The sequence below is a fragment of the Eretmochelys imbricata genome, chromosome 19 (assembly GCF_965152235.1).
Source record: "Eretmochelys imbricata isolate rEreImb1 chromosome 19, rEreImb1.hap1, whole genome shotgun sequence".
Lineage (NCBI taxonomy): Eukaryota > Metazoa > Chordata > Testudines > Cheloniidae > Eretmochelys > Eretmochelys imbricata.
This window is the reverse complement of record NC_135590.1, coordinates 1533066-1551971: the sequence shown is the minus strand read 5'-3', so window position 1 is coordinate 1551971 and position 18906 is coordinate 1533066. Positions and strand designations below refer to the sequence as shown.

Here is an 18906-nt window from a genome sequence, read left to right as displayed (position 1 = left end):
TAAGAGCAGGACTCAGTGATTCTATAGCTCCAAAGACACAAGAACACTTCCAAGGCATGTGTCATTTGGATGCTCAAGAATTGTGGATGGCCAAATATCCAATGAAGTGGACGAGTGTTTGGTTTAGCAGTGATTAGCACTCCCAGCAAGATAAACTCACACATGCACAGGTGAGAATTCCCAGGTTCACAACATAACTTTATGCCATGTCTCTGATTTCCAATCAGGATTCCCATTACTGCCATTTCCAGGGGCATGATAATTTGTTACTCTGGAAAACAGCACCTGATTCTGACAAAGGCACTAGAACATAAGTGCTGCTCCTGCTTCAAATCCCATGACAAACATGGCCCTTAATAAAATTCATCTAATTAAAAACAGTTAAGAGGCTCAAAGCCCTGTGAATGACCCCTGCCCCAGACACACATTTCCAGTGTCTCTTCATCTGCCATAGCCCTTCCTTCCCTGTCCCCCAGGTCTCTTAGCAAGCAGTTGCGCTGAAGAGTGCCTAATTGTGCGGTTGTTTCGTGATACAGAGAGATGGCTAGCAGAGTAAATGGCAGATAATGAAGCTGGAGGCACTATTTATCTTGAATACATGGCTAAACTCAAATGAGGTAAAAGGCTGAATCTATGGCATGAATTCAAGCAATCGCTTCCACTATTCCAACCCTGTGATGTTTACAGACTGCTGTCTATCCAGCAAGCTGCAGCTCCTAACTCAAGTCACCCCTTCTCCAAAAGGATTTTGTAATTATGGTTCTAGGTTTTAATTTGGTGCTAGATCACAGCATGGACTAACATTAGCCACTTTTATGCAGTGCCATTGTGGGAATACCATGTACTCATTTGAATGCTTTTTATGCACACAGAGACCATGAAGCAAATGTGATGCCATGTTGCCTCTATATAAATCCATGGTACAACCACATGTTGAATCCTGTGTGCAGATGTGGTCGCCCCATCTCAAAAAAGATCTATTGGAATTGGAAAAGGTTCAGAAAAGGGCAACAAAAATAATTAGGGGTATGGAACAGCTTCCATATGAGGAGAGATTAATACGACTGGGTCTTTTCAGCATGGAAAAGAGATGACTAAGGGGGGGATATGATAGAAGTCTATAAAATCATGACTGGTGTGAAGAATGTTAATAAGTAAGTTCGCATAACACGAGCTAGGGGTCACCAAATGAAATTAGTAGGCAACAGATTTAAAACAAACAAAACGAAGTATTTCTTCACACAATGCAGTCAGTCAGTCTGTGGAACTCTTTGCCAGAGGCTGTTGTGAAGGCCAAAACTATAACAGGGTTCAAAAAAGAACTAGATAATTTCATGGAGGACAGGTCCATCAATGACTGTTAGCCAGGATGAGCAGGGATGGTAGCTAGCCTCTGTTTGCCAGATGCTGGGAATGGTAGGAGGGATCACTTGATTCCCTGTTCTGTTCATTCCCTCTGGGGCACCTGACATTGGCCACAGCTGGAAGACAGGATACTGGGCTGGATGGACCTTTGGTCTGACTCAGTAAGGCCGTTCTTATGTTCATCTATCACTGTACCAAGACACATGGCTGGGCTTTGAATTTAGAAATGCAAGTCATACATGAAGAAAAAAATTCTATCTAGAGGCACTGGTTTAATGTTAAATTTAATAAGAGCCCCAGTTATTGCTTATGTTTAAATTTCTTGTGTTTTGAGCTCTGTCCGTCTGAGTCACTTTTCTTCTTGTTCCTGTTCTTATTTTTCACATTGTGAGTTTCGTAGTATCGGACCCCAACTTTCTTGGTATGCTGCTGCCTCTCAGCTCTTCTCCTCTGCAAAGAGATGCAGTCACACTTTGTAAAACTAACACACTGCACTGTGCATCGCCCACCACCTTTTACATGCAAGAAGCTGAGGTATCTGGAAGGAGCCAAAGCTTCCACTCCCTGCCCTCTGCAGCTGGAATTAGAGGTGGTAACACTTACTTCTTTGGATGTAAGCTTCTTACAAGGCTTTTTACCCTGAAGGGCATCCTCCTCCTCCTCATCCTCTCGTGCTTTCCTTTTCTTTCCCTTTTTTGTGCACCCTAAGAGCAGTATTTTAAACAGTAAGACACCTTCCAGCACTGACCTCTGTTCGCATAGGTCAAGGGAGCTGGCTCCATGCCAATCCTGCCTTTCAGCACATGGAACAGTGCCAGAGTTGCACAAGACACATTTGTAATACATGGGGTCTGTTTTGTCAGAGAACTGTTTGACATTTGATATGATAAAAGCTGCTATTAAGGGCAGATTTTCAAAGCATTGTGCAAGATTCTATCTAATGGGACAACTCCACTGCACACCCATAGTGTCAGAGTCAAATCCCCATCTGCTGGTTTCAAACCTCCCAAACTGAGCCCGCTCAGTGGTGACTCCAAGGGAAACAGGATCTTGGATGCCATCAGATCAAGCCTCACCACGTTTCCCTGGGAAGGGAAACTGCTGGGCCAGGACTATTGCTCAGTACAGGGAGTGCTATGTGAGCTGTCCATCACCCCCCTCCATGCCTGAAACACCAGGACTCTTACACCACCCCTTGGCCCTGATTCGCATAGCTAGAGGGGGCAGAACACTTTACAATCTGGACAAACAGGTGAGAGCTCTGAAATAAGAACAACCTACAGCTTTGCAGGGAGCCATCAAGTCATATTAGCTCATCAGCAAGTTTTAAATAGTTTTAGGGAAAGAAGAAACTCGCCCCAGAGACTAGCAGTAAATGCCCCCATTGCTTGGAGTTTCTGTGCTAAGACCTGGGGCATCCCTAGACCTTTTCATGTTACCTCTGGCCTCTGGTTCTTTGGTTTCTTCAGACTTCTGCTCAGATGTTATGAATACCTTTTCACTGAGCCCTCTGGGGATTCTGCAACAGATAAAGCAGAGACATTTTAATGGGATTGTGCTAGCCCTAAACAGCACCATGATACCACCTTTTCTATAGGCCTCTCCTACATATAGACAAACAGTACCCATGGTGCTCAGCAAAAAGCCAGTTCTAAAACCACAATCTTATTAACAATTCAAAGAAGTCTGCAAGATACCTGAAACTTGTACAAGGTCATATGGCTTTGCTGGGAGCCCTCCTCAGCCCTCTTGCTAAGACCTAGAAAGTCCATTCTTGACAGATAGTCTAACTTATCCAAACTCATCTGCATGCATGAAAATCATGAAGACAGTAACATGAGAGAGCAACAAAAATGATTAAAGGTTTAGAAAACATGACCTACGAGGAAATATTGAAAATATCAGGTTTGTTTAGTCCAGAGAAGACTAAGGGGGACATGATAACAGTTTTCAAGTACGTAACATGTGGTTATAAAGAGGAGGGTGATAAATTGTTCTTAACCACTGAGGACAGGACAACAAAAAACAGGCTTAAATAGCAGCAAGGGAAATTTAGGTTAGACTTTAGGAAAACCTTATGTTAGGTAGTTAAGCACTGGAACAAATTACCTAGGGAGGTTGTGGAATCCTTGTTAGGTTTTTAAGAATACGTTAGACAAACGCCTGTCAAAGATGGTCTAGATCAGTGGTTCTCAAAGCCCGTCCGCCACTTGTTCAGGGAAAGGCCCTGGCGGGCCGGGCCAGTTTGTTTACTTGCTGCATCCACAGGATCAGCTGATCGCGGCTTCCACTGGCCGTGGTTTGCCGTTCCAGGCCAATGGGGGCTGCGGGAAGGGCAGCCAGCACATCCCTTGGCCCGTGCCGCTTTCTGCAGCCCCCATTGGCCTGGAGCAGCGAACCGCAGCCAGTGGGAGCTGCGATCGGCCGAACCTGCGGATGCAGCAGGTAAACAAACTGGCCTGGCCTGCCAGGGGCTTTCCCTGAATAAGTGGCGGGCCGGTTTTGAGAACCACTGGTCTACATATGACTTAATCCTGCCTCAGTGCAGGAGACTGGACTAGATGACCCCCTACTGAGGTCCCTTCCAGTCCTACATTTCTATGATTCTATGAAGGGACTCCATTAGCAGCTCTGGGAACTCCCCCATAGAATACCAGCAAAGCCATAAGCTTCAGTCACGTTCAGGAAATAGATGCTCAAATAATCTGGTCTCCATGGCTTGTGCAGTGCAAGGAGAGTGAAAAAGTCATCCCTAGTACCAGGGAGGGCATGGTATGGACCAGAGGTGGTTTCTACTGCCCCAGCAAAAACTAGTTAATCCCAGTTCAAGGCATTTTCTGGTTTAAAAACTGTTTTGTTACTGCAAACCACATTACACTTAGTTTTAGTTACGCACTGAAATGGTGGTTACTTAAGGCAGCAGATTCAGAGATTAATTTAGGGTTTACAAATAAAGAGTAAAACTGCAGTGAGCATAATACGGATACATATAATATAGTACTAAACACTGGAATGTCTGTGCATTTGGCTCAGTATTTTCTCAAGGAAAATGTCACAACTCATTTCAGTTTTCTATATGCATTGCAAAACTTATCAAATTGCTAAATATTTTTCAGTAATTTTCATGAGTATATTTTAATAATTTTATTTTTTACCAGTTTCCTGGTTTTAATTGGGTTGAAACCAGTATTTACCAGAGCTCTGTCCTAAACAAGTTTTTCTGGGAAATTGCCAACCCTGCCGGGTCCCCATCCTTTTTGTCCTGCACAAAGTTGGTGGGAGATCTCCAACTATCCATGCAGACCCAGTTATGCCCAAACTGGGCCAGCAGTATCCGCCAGCCAGATCTCAGGGATGCATGCATGTCCAGATGATGCATCAAGCTACAACCGCTGGCCTCACTACATCAAAGATCAAGCAAGATCTCAGGGTAACTGGTTCTAGATTTTCTATGTGGTATAGTTCAGTGATTCTAAGGGCCTTTGACTAAGGACACCAAAATGAGGCAAACTATGGCTTTTCCACTGGCTCATCTCCGTCCGGAGAGCTAAAGAAGTGAGCATGGAGCAAACTAAATGCTTTGAAAGAACATGTATCAGCCCAGGCTGGCAGAAACAGAATACTAACTCACTCATGACAGCACAAGAAGCTGTTTTTCCATAAATGTCAGAGCATTAGATGTTTTTAAGATGATAAATATGCCTCATTCAAAGTTCAGCTAAGTAGATGTTTGGTTCCAAGAGAAGATCATTCAATTAAGGTGAATATATTGGCCCAGAACAGAAATTCTAACACACAGGGAAGCAGCTGAATGAAATGTGATTCAGTGAACCCAATAATAGGACTGAATTCAGTCCAGTCTCTTCTCCTGTACAATTTTTTACTCTCAAAACTGAAGAGAGTCCAGTACCTTATTGCTGAGAATCTCTTGGCTTTGGCTTTGTCCAGGAATTTTTTGTATTTTGCAATCTTTTCCTCCAAAACCTTAATAACTGCCTTGGGGCCCTCCCTGGCACCTTCTCCATGGGAGTTGGAGTCATCCTCAGCTAAATTTTGCTGCTGTTCTTCTTCCTCCTCCTCCTCTCCTCCAGAAGGATCACTGTCCATCGTGTTAATATCTGACATATCTACAGGAACCAGATCTTCTTCCAAGAACTGATTTGCTACATTAATCTTCCCAAAGTTCTGCCGGACGTGAGACATGAGTTGCTTCATTTCTGCGTTTGCTTTGTTCTCCTCTTCCCCTATCAACTCTGTGTTCGAAGCAACAGCCTCTGAGCTCTGCTCGTCACTGTCAGCTTGGCTTGGCACCGCAGCTACTTCTAAAGAAGATGAGGGCTATAAACAAGAGGAAGAAAGGTGAGACTTGCACCACAGGCATTTCACCTACAGGCAAGATCTTAAACATTCAAATACACTTTGACCACCAACAATCTGTACCAAATCAGCCATGTGCCTTGTTGTACCGCCATAGTCTCAGGTAGGGTAGGAAGAAGCTGGGCCAGTAAATTGACTCAGAAACAATTAGTATCTTCAAATAATTTGCCATCAGTTACCACATCCTACAGAATGGACCCTCTGTCCTTTATGTATCACAGCAATTCACATTCACTTACATTTCTCAAAAAACAAATAATCCTGAAAGAGTGCACATAATTCCAGAAACTCCATCAGGGGTCACAGGGCTATGAACTGGGACTGGACATAATGCAATCCCTTAAAAAAACATTTGTGGTAAAATATCCACAGTTGCTACTGAGTGGCAAAAGCTGGAAAGAATCCAAAAGTCTCTGCAATTCAGGAACTACCGAATAAGTAATTCATGTGCTACACATCAGATAAGAGCTTCAAAGGACCATCTGAAACAAAGTGAACTTTCAAAGTTAAGTGGGTTTCCCAGGAAACCTCTAAGGGGAGGCGTATGCACATGTAACCCCTTTGGTTAGACAAGAAATCAGCCATTTGAAGCTTCGCCCTGAAAAGGAGCCCGTTGTCAGAATCACTTATTCACAGATCCAAGTCCCAAACTGTATAGAGCTGTGACTCACAGACCCATGGGGGTGCTTGTTCTGAGCCTACACCTGTTATGAATGTGTGGCCCCAGAAAAACCCATGTGGAGTTTGAAGGACTGATCACCTGCCAGAGCCCTTACTGGAGTTGGTGTGATCTCTGGTGAGCTTATTAGCATACTTGTAGGTTCTTTTATTGTTTATGTGTTTTCTCTGTAGTTTATGTGTTTTCTCTTTTATCTTAACAATAAGTGTGCTTGCTTAGAAAGAGCTGGGTGGTAACTTAACTGTGGACAATTACGCTGTTTATTGCCTCTGAGGAGAAAAGCAGAGCAGGCCTGCTTAGACACGGGGAATTGACAGTGTAGGCAGGGAACAGTACAACCTGGAAATACTCAGAAGGGAGAGATGCAGGTCTCCAGCTAAGAGAAGTGATGGCCAGGGCCTAAGGGTGGATGCCCTTGGTGGACCATAGAGAGGGAAGAGAGGGGCCATGGTCCTGAATGGTTAGACCTACTACAAAACAAACCCTAATGCTGTGCACAAGTTTCATGATAACAAATTTCCAATCATCTCTTTGGAAAAGAGAATTTATTTGCCACCCAAATTAAACACCAGTTAATACTGTGAAAGTTACTGAAATGTCTGCATGTTAGCCAACACAAACCAGCTAAAATAACCAGTCAGGACACTGCTGCATTCTTGCTGTGTTCTCTCTCTGTTTAATGAATTCAAATGAGCATTACCTGAAACACTAAGGGAAAACCTTCCTCAGCTACGCTAGTGAAGCTGCTAAGAAATGGTGTGCAAATAGGAAATGGGTTACCACATCTGCAGGAATCGAAGTAAGTGTTCTCACCTGAGGGACTGGCTCTGCATTTGGTGGTTTAACGAAGAATGGTATACGGCCCCTCTGCCAGTCGTTGAGGACCATTTTGCTCACAGTCTGCATGTCAGGTTCTCCACCCTGGAATAGACAGTAATGATTTGTGTCTGCACTCACAAGGGCAAATGTACCCGCTTCACCTCACCTCACCGGAGCTTGGCGATTTGAATTCCCCGTGTATAATGTGGGACTTCATTCAAACACTCCTCACTCACCTGAGGTTACACAGAGCTGTGAAAATGCAGACAGTGTTTTAATCTGGCTCACCTTTAACAGTTTTCCAGTCCTGAAGGCTAGCTTCTCAAGGAAATCCTCTGCATTTTTCCAGGTATCAATTTTGTACGTCTTGCTGATGTACTCTGGCTTTGCTCTTTCGAGCACTGCACTGATATGGTCTTCAGGGCTCTTTATTTTTTCAACTTGAACCTAAAAATGAGGGGGAAATAGAGAGCCAGCCCCTCTGAGCTTCACTGTGGGTCAGACAGAATTCAAAGGCTCAGATGCTCTGGGCAAGCACAGCTGCAAACTGATTTCAGCCTCAGCAATTCCTCTCCAACTTCTTCCTCCCACCCACAATGGAAACTCTTCTAGCTTGATATTAAAGGGAAAGGCAGCTCTTCGTTATGCTCTAATACTGCAGAAGTTCTACAGTGTCCCAAGCAATGCAGAGATTCTAATGAAGGGTCAAACTTTACACCCCACCCCACCCCCCAAGACACCCAGGTTCACTTTAAATGTGTAAAACTTCCCTTTACTCTGTACGTTAAGTAAGATATCATGTGTGCGCACTGCTTCGGCTCCCGGAACCCTACTCCATCCTATGGTCGGGACAAAGAGCACGATTACTGCCCGCAGCCTCATCCCCATTCTGAAGTTTACCATACGTACAGATCACAAGTTGTCCCTGGGGTGAGGGAAGTCAGTGTTAAAATCTCTCCAAACCACCTGCATCAGCAGCAGAGAAACGGGCCTTTGCAGCATTCTCAGCAGACACTCACCACTCCCTTCAGCACAACATCAGTTTCCGAGTCCTCCGAGGGATAAACTACACCTGGGCAGTCAATGAGGAAGATTCGTCGCATCAAGGTGACGTACTGCCAGACCTGCAAGAGACCGACAGGCGCCCTTCTTTACCCTTCTCCACAAGCAGCCCTGGAGTCTGCATTTTTAAGGTTACCCTTAAAACAGGCACTGCAATTTACGAACCTGAGGGACCAAGAGACCCAGAGTTAAGGACAGTGACCAGCTATTGCCCAGCGCCAGGAAGCTGAGCATTATGTAGGATTCAAGAGGTTGGATCCCATCACAAGATGGTGTTCGTTCAGACAGGAGGACTGGACCAGGTCGTAACACTAATGTCCATGTATTTTTGCATAAATTCAAGCCCATGGTTTGCCCCAGGGATTAAGTTTATATTCTGTGTCTAGGAACTCTTACCTGCCCAAAGACCAAGGTTCTTTCATGGCCTGCCTGCCTACCTACCTACCTTTGTTTCACCAGCAATGGGGGCCACGTTGCAGACCTTCTTGGATCGTAACGTATTAATCACTGAGCTCTTGCCAACATTTGGATAGCCAATGAAGCCCACACTGATCTGTTTCTTGTCTGTGTGCAACTGTTAAGAAATCACACACATTTATGAATGCCTTGTAGAGAAATGCATGGTTGCTATTAAAATTCCAAAATGTGAATTCTCAGCAATTCCTCTCCTCTTAGAAATGAAGAGCAAATTCAGTCCCAACGCAAACCTGATCACAAGGAACTGGGTCCCTCTAATAAGAGAAATTTATTGCAGCTAGCAGGCCTTCAAAGAGCTGATTTGAAGCGCTGAAGGAAATATTCCATAACTTTTGTTTGAAGAGTCAGAATTTTTCAGCTGCTATGAAGTTACTCATTGATGTCTTAAGTTGAAAAGCACTTAGGTTGAGAAACAAATATAAATAGGAATCTGTCAACAAGATAGACACAGATGTGGGACTCGAGAGGAAATCAGTCCTCTACAAAGGAAACTATTCTGTTGACTTGTTTCTCTCAGGAAGATGAATACTTCAAAGTGGCAGCATCTTCATGGGATGTACCTGTTTGCAGGGCATAAATGAGCTTCACAAGTACATTCTTCCCTTCTACATGCTCATGTGTTCCTAAGTAGTATTAATGGGAGTTTACTGGGTGACCTCGAGACAACACCAATTAACTAGTATGTATCTGGTCAGACTGGGTTTTGAGCCTGGCTGGGTTGTGTTGCACATTTCTCAATAACTCCCAATAAACAGGGAACGCGTTCCAATCACTTCCCAAAGAAGGGCTTTTCACAGATAGAGTCAGCCACTGACATGGATAGCCCAGTGTCTAGGCTGCTGCAGAAAGACATGTTCCACCCTGAAGCCCAGCAACTTAGAGAAAAAAAACCCAAAACCTGTTATATACCTTTCCGAACTGCCGTAACAGCTGTATGAAGGCTCCTTTGCCAAAGGGATTTGTGAGACTGGCGTGGAAAGCAAGTGTTGGATAATCCTGGGAGAGGATTGCAACCCAGCGTTTCTAGAGAGAAAGCACAGTGCTGAGCAAGGAGGGTCATGCTACAGACCCAGAAAAACAAGTGCAGCAACTTAGCCTGATCACAGGACTGCCTAAGGAATTGGCTAAGGAAACTGCTAATTCAAAGATCTTTGAATTGTTTCTCAAACGCTACAGTAAATGATTTGCCTTCCATTTTATACATGCAAGACAATGCTCCAAAAATGTTCCATTGCTAGCTAAATCCAATTTGCTGAACAATATAAAACAGGCTAGCTCTTAAGAGGACTAACACTTAGCATACTCACGAGAAAAAAGCTGAACTGTTACAATCAGCCGGAGGAAGTAAAGAGTTTGTGGCTGGTGACTGTTGATCAGCTAAGCAAAACATGGGAGCATTTGCAGTGTAACTGTTACTCTGACGGCAGGAAGTCCTAGAGGAGCTCCCACTGACCACAGTTACATTGTACCCTGCGGCATGAGGGCTGACACTTGCACCAGGGCATAGGCTTCAAAAACCCCCAAAGAAAAACGAAGGCACTGCAGGAAGGACAGTACTTACGGTGGCCCAAGTAGGGACAAGGTCACATTTGTTCAAGACGAAAATGAGATGTTTCCATGGTTTCTCCTTTTTGAGGTAAGATTCGACATGTGGGGAACGAGTCCCGAAGGGATCTCTAGCATCAAGAACTTGCACAATAACATCAGACGAATCGATCACCTGAAAATCCATGGAGAGAGGAGTTTGGACCCTCATGCTGAAAGCTAATGCAGCACTTTTAAGGGGAAATGGGCAAGCTAAAAAAAACTTATATTTTCCCCCACTCAATGTGCAGCTCGCACTATCCCTTCCGTTCGTCAAACAGACTAACATCCAAGGTGTTTACTTTCCCCACTGAAGCTGTGGTGGACAGTGAAGTTACTCTGTGTCCATAGACTGTCACTGGCTTCCTGTGTGCAAGGACGATGCTGTGGCAGTTTGGTTGCAAACACTCCAGAGAAAGGCTCTAATTAATCACCTTAATAAACAGAATTAAAATGACTCTGCATAAATTAGGAGAGAGTCACTTTGATTTTGTAAAACTCTACACCTAAATGTGGAGCCTAGGCCACCTGATCGTGTTCCTTTACTGGCACTGTTTCCAGCAATCAGTGGAGTTGAAGAGCAATTGTTTCACAGCAGGGGCACTAGTAAAACCTTGAATGGAGTACAAATGCAGTTCCAGCAGGCAAATTCCAGAATCACTGCTACCATTTTATCGGTGATCATGATGCAAAAAATGTTTCTTGAATCAATTTTCACACACAAGAAACAAGGGGAACGTGAAGTCAGCTAACCACCTGCAGCAGGGAGAAGTCATTTTATGGCTTGATTCAGACCAAGTGAATTTGTTTCACATCTATTTCTTGCATTTTTGGTACCCATTTAATTGAAATCCATTCAGGTTGCCTTATCATTCTCAGCACTTTTACAAGGTCTCTAAGTGGAGAGGTGGCTGTACAGGTTATAAGCTGCATTCAGAAACTCAGAGCAACATCACATTAGTCTAGCAGTAAGAGGATGCACATCTGTTCCTGTTACCACTCTAGCTTTGGCTGTTTCCCGTTCCTCGAGCAGTCAGTGTGACTCAGAGGGAGCTGAAGGTCAGAGCCTTCCAGAGGAAACCCTGTCAAAATACCAGAATTTGATGTTTTAGGCTAAACAACCTTGACATAGTCTGAATGGTTTATCTGTAGTGAAGACCCAGGGAAGGTTTGTGCCTTAACCCTGACAGTCACCCACTAGGTTGTATGCTTACATGAGATGTGTGTCCCCTTGAGGTAGGGGTTCAAGATTCAAGGCCAGTCTGAGTGAAGACTGTGGGAATCCCTATCCGTTTACACCTTTCTTCTCCCATGTTCTAGTTGCTGTTGCACAGTGGTACCAGACCTCGGGGTTAAGAGGGGTCAAGTTTCAAATTAGATTCTTGAACAGGCTGACGAGAGAGCAGGCAGGCAAGCAATATACCTGCCACCCTTCCTTATAAGGGAAACCATCACCTATTTTATGGTTCCAGTGAGCTTTAACCATGGAAATGCTGAGAGATATGGATCGACGTTCATATCACGCTCCTCATCAGTGCCCGGGCCGGGGAATTTAATGATCCAACCAGCAGACCAAGTTTGGTGATAAATTCTAGTCACGTGCCAAGTGAGGCATGTTGTACATATGTTAAGAAAAAGAAGGGAATGCCACTATGCCCACACTTGGTTTTACAGTCCAGCCCCATCAACAAAAAGGGTCTTCACAGAGCCATCCCAATCATTGCTCTATGGAGTTACTAGTTTGTGCAGGCTTGTGTGCTGTTGCCTTTGGCTGAGTCATCACCAATTTAAAAATCACCTCCCATGAGCAAGTCGTGGGAATTCAAATGTATGAATCTCTCTCAACTTCTACATGATTACACTTACTTTGTAAAGCTCACCCCAGATTCTTTTGGACTGTCCCTTCTTGTAGATCTCCTCTCGTGCTTCATCCCTAAGATGTGGATATCAAACACATGTCAGCAGCTGAAATACCTGAAGGATACATTCTCTGATGCCATCTGCACTCGCAGGAGATGAGGCCAAAGTGACAAATACTTGGGTTATACACAGTCCTGATCAGCCTAGGAATATGCAGAAAGAATACCTATAAAGAGGTTCAAACAGATATATCTTTTCATATGCCTGTATTTGTGCACCTACTGGGCTCCTTTCAGAGTAACAGCCGTGTTAGTCTGTATTCGCAAAAAGAAAAGGAGTACTTGTGGCACCTTAGAGACTAACCAATTTATTTGAGCATAAGCTTTCGTGAGCTACAGCTCACTTCATCGAAAGCTTATGCTCAAATAAATTGGTTAGTCTCTAAGGTGCCACAAGTACTCCTTTTCTTTTTACTGGGCTCCTGTTAATCTCAAGACACCCTTGGTAGATATTCAGAGATGCCACACATCATGAATTACACTTGAGGGTACATGCATATGGAAGCAACCACCAGGTTAACTATGCAGGCACACAGATGGCAAGAGAAAAAATCCAAGTCAAATACTGACCACGTTGGACACCTTAAATAGTCTAGCTCCCCTCAGCCTCTCATATTCTGTAGGCCCTGCCCAAAAGGTGTACAGTACTAGTAGCACAGGGGACATTTTCCAGGGTAAAACTAAAATATGCGTTGCTCTTAGGGAATTTAAACACTGACCGTAACTAACTCCTCCCTGCTTTTTACCTCACTCCAGTATCTTCCATCACCAGGTCTCGGTCCTTGCCCCTGTCATAGGTCCCTGCGGAGACCTCAGCATTCTCCAGAAGAGACTGCACATCACTTGCAGAAAGATTTGGTCTTTTCCTTTGCGATTTGGGGCCAAAGGTCGTTTCAAAAGTTTCTGTGTCAAGAATGTGGACTTTGGAATTCTGAGGGAAGATAGGTTGGTAAAAAGTAATAAAAACATGCTTTAACTTTGCCGTGGCTCAAAACATACCAAGGCTCAGTTCAGTTCCAAAGAGCCTGTCACAAGAAGAGTTGTATGAATTTTCTGGATGAGTTAAGTTTTTAACTCCCTTTGAGAAATACAAGAATAGCTGTTTAATAAAAAGGAAAGCCAATAAAAATGATGTTACACTTGCCAAAGAACTGTGTTTCATTTCTTTTATTATAAACTTAGTCAAATATAATTAAGACAACAATGATGAAAATTAAAACTGTTATCTTTGATCAGTCCTTTGTTTTTCTAACAAGTGCACAAATCTCGCCAAATTCACAAATTTTGTCAAGAATAATCATGCTCAAATTTGTAGTTTTTATTTTAGACCAGCTACAAATGCCAAAGTTTTCTTAGAAATGAATCTACTTCATGGATAGAAAGAATCACTCATTTTTAATGTGCATTTTAGTTTCAGATAACATTTCCCTTAATTTAGGTAAAAATTTTATTAGATGCACATGGAAAGTCTTCATATGAAAACATCTAGCAAGAGTCCAAAATAATAACCTAGATGTGATAAAAGAAACTTGATCCTAACTAAAACTTGATGTGCCTGAAAGAAGGTTATATGCACAGGAATTTTTGACTCAGGATCTGTCATACAACAGGAGGCAAGCAGGGTGAGACCAGCATCCTCAAGAACTCATTGTCAGGCTGTCACTTGTGCCATCACAAGCACCAGAACCAGAGATGGCATGGGAACAAATTGCCACAGCCAATCCTATCCTGGCACTTTAACACAAACTGCTTTCAGGCAAATTTCCTGCCAAAAGAGATTAAGTCCCAATGGATAATACAGACCTTCTTACTGGTTACACACAGCTAATACACTTGCTTTATTTCATTCATATTCATTTTATAAATCTTCCCAGTCCCTGGGAAATATTCCAGCGCAGTAACCCACTCAAAGTACTGCTAGCTACAGTCTGAGTTCACAGTACATCAACTGCGAACCACAGAGGATATTCAAGGGCAAACAAGCAGCCTGATGAAAACCCAGAGTCAGGCCTTCTCACTCAAGAACAGAGCCACACTCTCACCAGTCATCAGACCAAGACACGCAACATTACAACGACCTTTGCCTGCTCATAAGCAGGATTCCAGAGCTACATTTAAACAGGATCATTTTGGGGGTACTGAAAAGCAGAATAGGGGGTACTGATGTACTCTCTGTAGCTGACTGAACATGAAGCGATAACTATGCCTTAATTTCTATTTTGTACTAAGAGGAAAGTGCTTTGAACTTGTTTGATATGTGTGTCTGGTTAAAAGTCTTCTACTAACAGGAATGCTGCTAGTAACTACTCTGCAAGGCATGGGAAATGTGTCTTACCAAATATCAGGCTATTTCGCTGTTTCATGAATAGTAGAAATGTCACAGCCCAGCCAGCTCTGATAAACAGATTTGTTAAAGGAATAAGATTTTGGAGCCTCAATGCACAGGTGGGAGTGCTCACCCAGGATGTGTTACTTACAGGTCCATGGCAAGTTAAGCAATTAACTCTGTAGAGCCTCAATAAAATCCGGTTTCAGAGTAACAGCCGTGTTAGTCTGTATTCACAAAAAGAAAAGGAGTACTTGTGGCACCTTAGAGACTAACCAATTTATTTGAGCATAAGCTTTCATGAGCATCCGATGAAGTGAGCTGTAGCTCACGAAAGCTTATGCTCAAATAAGTTGGTTAGTCTCTAAGGTGCCACAAGTACTCCTTTTCTTTTTTCAATAAAATCCAAGCCTTTAGAGACCAAGACCAATTAAGATACAGATTATCCTGAAGTAGATGGTTAAGTAGGTCCCATCCAAGGACCTTGTTTACAGGTGAAGAACAAAGGAGTGGTCTAATATATTTAGGGGTGCAGAAAGATGCCCTGGCATCCTTCATCTGGGGAGACAAGCTTATGAAAAGAGGGTCTCAGCCATCCTGGCTGGAAAAAAAGCTATGATAAGGACTTGTGGTAACCAATACCTTATTAGACAAAAGGGCATCTTGTTAGTGAAGTTTAGGCTCTAGAACATGTGTAATTAATTTATGTGTGTAATTATTTTATAATTAACCCTTTGTTTCCAATATTTCTGCTTGCTGTCATTTGAATCTCTGTTCAGTTAAATAAACTTATATTTTGCTTTCTCTATAAAATAACCTAAGTGCTGTGTGTTAAGCAGAGCTGTGATCCAGAGTGTAACTGGTAAGCTAGGGAGTACTGTTTCTTTGGGAGCAGAGGATCTGGGAATTCTGTGAGTGTTCAGTAGATCAGGGGCTGGGAACTCTAGGGGGATGCCCAGAGGACTCAAGAGTGGGAGCGTATCTATCGCTAACCTGCAAAGAGATGGCAAAGCGTGCATAGACTGAGAGGAAAGTGCTTGTGTTGCCTGTGGAGTTAGGGAGCTGACCCCCGGCAAGCACAGACAAGGCTCCCTCACGCTAAGAGCAGGTGGTAGTGAGGTGCCTCACAGGCCTGGGTATCCCTGGGAAGCGTCAGACTCCCAGTTCAAAGTGTAGACATATCAGGAGTCAGCACCAACCTTTTCTGCAGCATCTTGTACTCTCCCAGCCAAGTACTCACAGGTTGATACACTGCTTAGCTTATAAGACCACAGCCAAGGATAGTAAGCGGCTACGAAACCTAAGATAACTCAGTGATTCCTTCAGGCTGACACAGTGGCCTTAACAGGCACCCAAGAGAGCTGCATCCATCCTTCTTCTACCAGAGAAGAGACAGTGACATCAAATGAGGGAATCAAGTCTGCCCCTAGAGGACACCATACAGTTCTTCACCAAACTGAACAGATACAACATGACCATTCATAAATGACTCCAGAAAATAACCCTAAGAACTAAGGCTCCTGCCCAGAACTATCCGAACTGGTCTTTCGTGTGAGGAAATGAGAGATACTCACATGAGGTCTAATTCGATCATGGAGAAGGGACATCGGCACCTTGCTTTGCTTCATGACCACTTTGTACGGATCCTTCATAACAGTCTCCATTTCCTCTTGGAATTTCTGCAGAGACGACTGCTTGATCACACGAGTATTTCCTGGTATAGAAAAACAAACATTGCACCTTCACAGGTCCCCCACATTGGGCACAGGGCACGCAAACTGAGTGATGCGCTAATGCTCTGTCTGGAGCTGAAAATACCAGGGAGAAAAACAGATGGTTTCACTGGATAGAGGCACAGTCAAACCTTAGAACATCTGAGTGACCATTATTTTAACCTCGCTGAGTCACGCGGTAGAAACACTCACCAAACCATTTAATATTTGGTTCCACTCTTGCCACTGTGCCTGGTGCCACTGTGGACTGGTACTGCAGAGGCCTAATCACTTTACCACGATTGTTTCTAAGAGAGAAAAATGAGAGCTTGTGTAAGTACATGAGCAGCAGAGACACATAACAAGGGTCACAGTTCACTCTTCCCAAGACAATACGAATACCTTGTGGTTTGTCTGAATGAAAGGCCCCAAGCAAACAAACACTGTATACACAAGGGCACTTTTACCAGCAACAGCACTGTTTGGAAGGGCAGAATAATTTATATAGCTGAGACAACAGGAGAATTTAGGTCAGCCAGCATATCCTTACCCACACTGGAATTTGGCCAAGATGCCAGGGTTATTCTTGCAAACATGCCACAGGGCCCTGTGTGACCAGGATCTCAGTCTGCCATCCAAGTACTGACCAGACCTAAACCTGCTCAGTTTACTGAAGAAGGGATATGACGTCGGGCTTTAGGCAGTCAGTTTTATGGCACAAGGCATATTTGGATGGAGCCGTTATGTTTGGCCGTACGTGCCAGTGCCAATGGAACGGGCGCACACACAGACATTTGCTCCCTCAGTGAACCTTTCCTCCCCCTGTCACTATAGATGAACATCTGGAAACAACTGCCCATTGGCTCATAATCAGATTAGGAGACATCTGGGTCACCCAGGTGGGAGACAAGAACATGCATCATCAATGAGTCTTTATGGGCATGGCAAGCTATACAAGTGCCGCCAACCCCCATAACATTGTGCGTAGGTTGGTGGGTTGGGAACCGCCTAGAAGACTTGCACCGGCTCCAGTGTTGCAGGAGAGCGGTGGCCCTTCCTGGCACAGGTCTGCACCTAACAGGCGACCCAAGGCTGCCACCGGGAAAATTTTTATTCTGGACCCAAGTGCATGTGCAGGATGGGGCTGCTGGGGTTCCCGTTGCCCTGGCTCACCCACAGCTACAAGCCAGGGGAGGCGGCTCAGGGGACCCCCATGAGCCAAGAGGCAGCCCACTGCGGGGGGGCCACTCCGGCCCGTGCTCAGGCCCTGGACAGCGGCCAGCCTCACCTGCGCTCCTTCTGCCGGTACATGTTCAGCCGCCGGATGGTTGCCCGGTCCCGCACATTGTGCCCCCCGGCGCCCAGCACCCGATCTAGAGACACAAGGCAGAGTCAAGGAGGGGGAGAGAAGAACCGGGGGGGGGGGATGGTTGTGGCTCAGCACGGGGGGTGGGTGGGGGGGGCATGGCGGAGCGTGTCACGGGGGGGGGGCAGGGAAGATGGCAGGGTCGCAGCACAGCACGGGGGGACCCGGGGGAGGGACTTGCGGGGGGGGACAGACAGGGAAGGTCGCGGGGGAAGGGTCGCATCCCGGAGGAGAATGTTGTGGGGGGGGGGGGTCTTGGCACATCCCCCAGAGGGTGGGGAAGATGGTGGGGGAGGGCCCGGGCCCAGGGTCGCAGGAGGAGGTGCAGGGAAATAGCACGGGCGGTGGGGGGGGTGTCGCGGCGCAGCACGGGGGGGGGGTCCCGGGAAGGAGGCGGGGAGGGCCGGGCGGGGGGGTTCCGGGGGGGGGGCCGGTACCGGGGTTGGTGCTGGCGCGGGACGGGTTGATGCTGCTCCGGCCCTTGTAGCGGGGCTTCACCATGCTGAGGCCGGGGGCTCTCGGGCCGCGGAGTCTCGCTTCTCTGGCGGGCGCCCCACGCGCTGCGGCAAACCCGGAAGTAGCTACACGAGCACTTCCGGCGGCGACAGGACGTGTTTCCGCCCGCTCTCGAGACCTGCCCCGCCTCCCGGTTACCTTGGCAACCCCGCCCGCTGCGGCGTCCGTAGCTGAGCCCTGGGTGGCTCTGACATCCTGACGTCACCATGGGGGGCCTATGACACGGGGTCATGACCTCACCACCTGCCCCCTCACTCTTGCCATGACGTCACCACGGGCCAGGGTGATCCAGGGCCATGACATCACCCTAGGCCAGAGTCACACGTGCCGTGACGTCACCATGGGTCCGAGTCACACGGGGCCATGACATCACCCTAGGCCGGAGTCACACGTTCCGTGACGTCGCCACGGGCCAGAGTCACACGGGGCCATGACATCACCCTGGGCCAGAGTCACACGTGCCGTGACATCACCATGGGCCTGAGTCACACAGGGCCATGACATCACCTGGGCCAGAGTCACATGTGCCGTGACGTCACCACGGGCCAGGGTGATCCAGGGCCATGACATCACCTGGGCCAGAGTCACATGTGCCGTGACGTCACCACGGGCCAGGGTGATCCAGGGCCATGACATCACCCTAGGCCGGAGTCACACGTTCCGTGACGTCGCCACGGGCCAGAGTCACACGGGGCCATGACATC

At 45.8% G+C, this 18906-nt stretch overlaps 1 protein-coding gene across 1 annotated transcript; it reads right to left on the bottom strand.

Moving 5' to 3' along the window:
- Positions 1-1631: 1631 nt before the first annotated feature.
- GNL2 (G protein nucleolar 2) lies at positions 1632-18267 on the bottom strand. Its single transcript, XM_077838080.1, has 16 exons — positions 18124-18267; positions 17609-17693; positions 16534-16628; positions 16183-16322; positions 13029-13213; positions 12230-12296; positions 10341-10499; positions 9689-9802; positions 8748-8876; positions 8260-8364; positions 7529-7687; positions 7235-7342; positions 5276-5703; positions 2805-2884; positions 1969-2069; positions 1632-1815 (listed from the first exon to the last, which is right to left on the bottom strand). Exons 1-16 carry the CDS (start codon positions 18185-18187, stop codon positions 1666-1668), a joined length of 2169 nt encoding a protein of 722 aa, XP_077694206.1. The 5' UTR covers positions 18188-18267; the 3' UTR covers positions 1632-1665.
- Between the last annotated feature and the right edge of the window lie 639 nt (positions 18268-18906).

Excerpts from the sequence above, each read along its gene's own strand:
- GNL2 (XM_077838080.1), bottom strand. The coding sequence starts at position 18,187 with ATGGTGAAGCCCCGCTACAAGGGCCGGAGCAGCATCAACCCGTCCCGC. Across the intron at positions 13,214-16,182 it reads ATGATCGAATTAGACCTCAT|AATTCCAAAGTCCACATTCT; the intron begins GTGAGTATCTCT and ends ATCTTCCCTCAG. Across the intron at positions 8,877-9,688 it reads TGTTACGGCAGTTCGGAAAG|TTGCACACAGACAAGAAACA; the intron begins GTATATAACAGG and ends ATTTCTTAACAG.